A 4,402-nucleotide genomic window follows, 5' to 3' on the forward strand; every position below is an offset into this window, starting at 1 on the left:
AGGCACGCGCAAGGCGAGTACTTTAACCTCTAGGCTACTGCATCCCAGACTCAGGATATGTGTTTCTAAAACATTGGAATGGACATCACCTACAAGAAATAAGAGTGAAGATAAAAGGGGAAGCAGGAAAACAATTAAATGATATGAAAAAGTCTTGCCTTAAGAATGATGATGAGTTATCGGAAACTGTGGACCTAAGATCCCATACATCATGTTTAAGTGACTATAATCCACTTTAAATAGTGTCTGCATACTTTTATAGACTCCATAATTCGTAACTAAAGAGCACATATGTTTCTGTTATCACTGACATTAGGAAAATCCTTTTAAGAGCCCCCATTTAGCCTATACACCAATCATACAACTAAAGGGCCATGAGAAAAAAAAATTTTTTTAGGATCACATGATCTACTTTCACCACTTTCCAAGCAGGTGGAAAAGCAGGGGAGTGAACTTTCGAAGATCCTCCAATTGCTGTCATACAAATGGCAGCTGTGGAGCCTGAACCATCCCAAGAGGACCTTCAAAAGAAGTTAACTCACTTCCAAACTCTATTTCTAGAGTGGGGTAAAATGGGAAACCCTAGGGCATAATTTTAAGTGATTTTTCAATATCTGAAGCCCACTAGAGACCCTTCTTAGATATGGAGGGAGCCCTGGGCCCAAGAACAACTTCCACCAACACTCATGAAAGTGTGTGCTGCTTGCTTCTCTACCAACGTAATGGATAAAACTATCGCAGTTATTTATGGTGACTCAGTCTCATTTGAGGTCTCTTTACAAATGTGAAGCCTCTTACTGCTAGATTCCATTGGACTTACAGCTCATGTTAGAGGAAAGGACAGCCAAGTCCTAGCAAATCAGATGACCTGTCTACTATCCCCAGACTTGCAAATGACTAATTCTTTAATCTGTGAACAAATCATTAACCTCTGAGTGTCAACTTTCCTACCACTCTCCCCAAAAAACAAGATAATATAAATTAATATCAACCACTTCATTTCACAGGACACAATCTCAGACATTTATGAAAATAAAATGTATGAAAAAAGTATAAGGAGAGTGGTGATTAGCTGTTTTGATTACTGCAGATTTTTATTCAAAACTGGCAATCCACAGATTGCTTTAAAAAGAAAATTCTTAACTGTGCTACAAAGAAGTATTTCTTAATAATTTAATCTTTATGTTCATAGGCTTGATGACAGACTCAAGAACTCTAAATTATCAAGTTCAAACCTAAGGGAATTAATAATATATTCCCAAAAAGTATTGTAATCCCAGAAGGATGTCAGGAAAATGGCTCAAGTGGAACCGTGGAGAAATGGTTCCTGGATCCTCCATCATTCAACATACCTAGTCTTTTTCTGGTATATAAATAAAATGAATGTCATATATTGGTTGGTTACAACCTGGGGTTCATAAAGCATCATGTGTGGGAGGTTCTAGAAGAGTAGAGCAGCCTTTGGAGAAATGAAATATGAATCTTGGCTTCCTTGCAAACTCTCCCAAGAACTACTTGGATTTGGAACACTTTAATGAGGATCCTAATAGACTTGGAAAATGGTCAGTGGCAAGCACGCAGAATTCAGATGTGACTCAGATTTTATGCCATATGGCAATGAGAAATTTTAGGAAATACAAAAATTGTCATGATTCAAATGTAAAAGAAAGTGAGCATAATTATTTTGAGCAATTGTAGGGTACAAGAAAAGAGCATTCATTTGACTTGGTGTTTGGAAGCTTCTCTTACAGGCAGTAGCACTTAAGTTACATTTCTTCCTCTGCAGTTCCTATCATAATGTTTAGTCTTTTAGTGTACAGTTATGTACCCATAATCAGGAAACATCATTTACCATCAACCTATAGAAAAGTACAGAAGACTTGGCTAGAATAGAAAGCATTGCTCCATGAATGAGATAAAAGGCAGAAGGTTTTTTAAGTGGGGTAAAAGCAAGGAGAGAGGATGGGACAGGAAATTTTTTTTCATCTTTCTTAGTGAGAGCCCAAATTTGGGCACAATTATTAAAATAAATATATATATAGTGTATACATAATTTTGAAATATGTAAATATATTATTTATAGGGACTCAGACAGCAATATAACCATTTGTAGGAAGGAAATTCATTCCTTGTAAGACTAGAAAGTCAACAGGTGCTTTTAAAATGCATGAAAAGAACAATTACAATAATAATAGCTGACATGAGTTCTTTCTGGGTACCATCACTGTTCTACATCTTCTACAGATATTAAAATTAATACTCAAAACAGCCCTGTGAGACAGACATGTTTTTCCAGCATGTTTGTTGTAGACAAGAAATAGAAGAATGGCAGGGTTATGCAATGTGCTCAAGATCACATAATTAAAAGAGGGCAAGACCACATATTTGCACATATTATTTACAATCATGATGCTATAAATAATGTTTTAAATTTTAAATGCCATCTATTGAATAGAATTACCTCTTAGGGTAATAAAGATCAAAATGAAAAGAAAGACTTTTATTCATTAGTTAATACTATCACCTAAGCAGTTTGATTGCTTGCCTGGACAATTAACACACTGTAAAACAAAGATGTGTCCATGCATATTGATCACTGTGAAAAGTAGCTTCATCATGTTCCAACTTCCATAAGGCTTTGATGAGAACAGACTGCAACTGTTGTGTCAGAAAGACATAAAAATACTATCAGTATGTAGAAGCTGCAAAAAGAGGTAATAACCCAGACCCAGAAAGTAGTTACAGATGGAACTGTCCACAATGGCTCAAGCAGCAGCTGGATGACCATGGGCTAGAAGAGATTTCAGTTCCAGGTGAGCATTGAGTCTTCCAAATCTGAGAATTTTATGTCTCTTATCTTCACAGAAATGCCAAATCTAAGTCAGAAACAGGTCAACGCTCAGCTCCATAAAATGCATTAGATGTCCAAAGAGAATCATCTGGGTTCAAGATTTCTGCAAAAAAAATCTCTATGAATACACTCAGAGTTTTAAGCCTAATTTTGACCTCAGAAAGAGTCTGTCCCTCAGCTTTTAGGTGCTGAAAATTTCATTATCCTCAAACCCACCACAGTCCATATCATATCCATGGCCAGCAGTAATCTCACCACAGTAACTGAGTTCATTCTTATGGGCTTTAATGATCACCCCAATATGAAAATTCCCCTGTTCCTGGTGTTTCTGGGTTTCTATCTAATCTCCATTCTAGGCAATGTGGGGATGTTCATTCTGATCCAAGTGGATATCCAACTCCATACCCCAATGTACTTCTTTTTGAGCCATCTCTCCCTGCTGGATGCCTGCTACACCTCAGTCATCACCCCTCAAATCCTGGCCACGTTAACCACAAGCAAAACCATCATCTCCTATTGTCGCTGTGCTGCCCAGTTCTTCTTCTTCACCATCTGTGCAGGGACAGAATGTTTCCTGTTAGCAGTGATGGCCTATGACCGCTACATTGCTATCAGCAGCCCACTACTCTATACTGTAACCATGAATCCTAGAATCTGCTGGGCTTTAGTCCTGGGAGCCTACATCTGTGGGGTGTCAGGAGCCATTCTTCGTACCACATGCACCTTTAGCCTCTCTTTTTGTGACAACAATCAGATCAACTTCTTCTTCTGTGACCTCCCACCCCTGCTAAAGCTTGCCTGCAGTGACACTACAAACTCTGAGATTGTCATTGTCTTCTTTGGCAACTTTGTGATTGTGGCCAATGCCTTGGTCATCCTTACTTCCTACCTACTCATCATCAAAGCAATTTTGAAGGTCAAGTCTTCAGGTGGCAGGGCCAAGACATTCTCCACGTGTGCCTCCCACCTCACTGCTGTGGCCCTTTTCTTTGGAACCCTCATCTTCATGTATATTCGAAGCAGCTCGGGCAAATCCCTGGAAGAAGAGAAAGTCGTATCTGTTTTCTACACTGTGGTCATCCCCATGCTGAACCCCCTGATCTACAGTCTGAGAAACAAGGATGTGAAAACTGCCTTTACAAAGATCACTAGTAGATTTCAGGTGTTGCATAGCATGTAGATCTGGATAAAAGAGCTTCACTCATTTTGTGCCGATAACAATTTAACCGTAATTGGCACATGCACTATATACAACATACACCTATGAACACAAACAAAGCATAGGAGAAAAACTACAACTGTGGTGAACTTTATTACTGAAAATTTTGTGATACTTTCTTCTTCAGTCCCGCCCCAACATCCACTGTGTTCTTTGCTACCCGCAAGTATCATCCTACCCTGTGATGTGTAGCTTACAGAACAAGAGGTCTAAAAAGTCTTGAACTGATTTCATCCACCTCAATACTGTTTGCACCTATACTTGAATTTATCATCTTTCCACTATTAATTTATTCCCATGAATTCTACAGTTTTCTCTGTATCAAGATTCTG

General features: G+C 38.5%; 1 protein-coding gene across 1 annotated transcript; it reads left to right on the forward strand.

Annotated features, from left to right (window-relative positions):
• The first annotated feature begins 3,086 nt into the window (after window positions 1–3,086).
• Window positions 3,087–4,031, forward strand: LOC101525827 (olfactory receptor 9I1). The gene has a single exon (XM_004585509.2). The coding sequence runs from the start codon at window positions 3,087–3,089 to the stop codon at window positions 4,029–4,031; it is 945 nt and encodes a 314-aa protein (XP_004585566.2).
• The last annotated feature ends 371 nt before the right edge of the window (window positions 4,032–4,402 follow it).

The sequence above is a fragment of the Ochotona princeps genome, chromosome 4 (assembly GCF_030435755.1).
Source record: "Ochotona princeps isolate mOchPri1 chromosome 4, mOchPri1.hap1, whole genome shotgun sequence".
In the NCBI taxonomy this organism is placed as follows: domain Eukaryota; kingdom Metazoa; phylum Chordata; class Mammalia; order Lagomorpha; family Ochotonidae; genus Ochotona; species Ochotona princeps.

Excerpts from the sequence above, each read along its gene's own strand:
- LOC101525827 (XM_004585509.2), top strand. The coding sequence starts at position 3,087 with ATGGCCAGCAGTAATCTCACCACAGTAACTGAGTTCATTCTTATGGGC.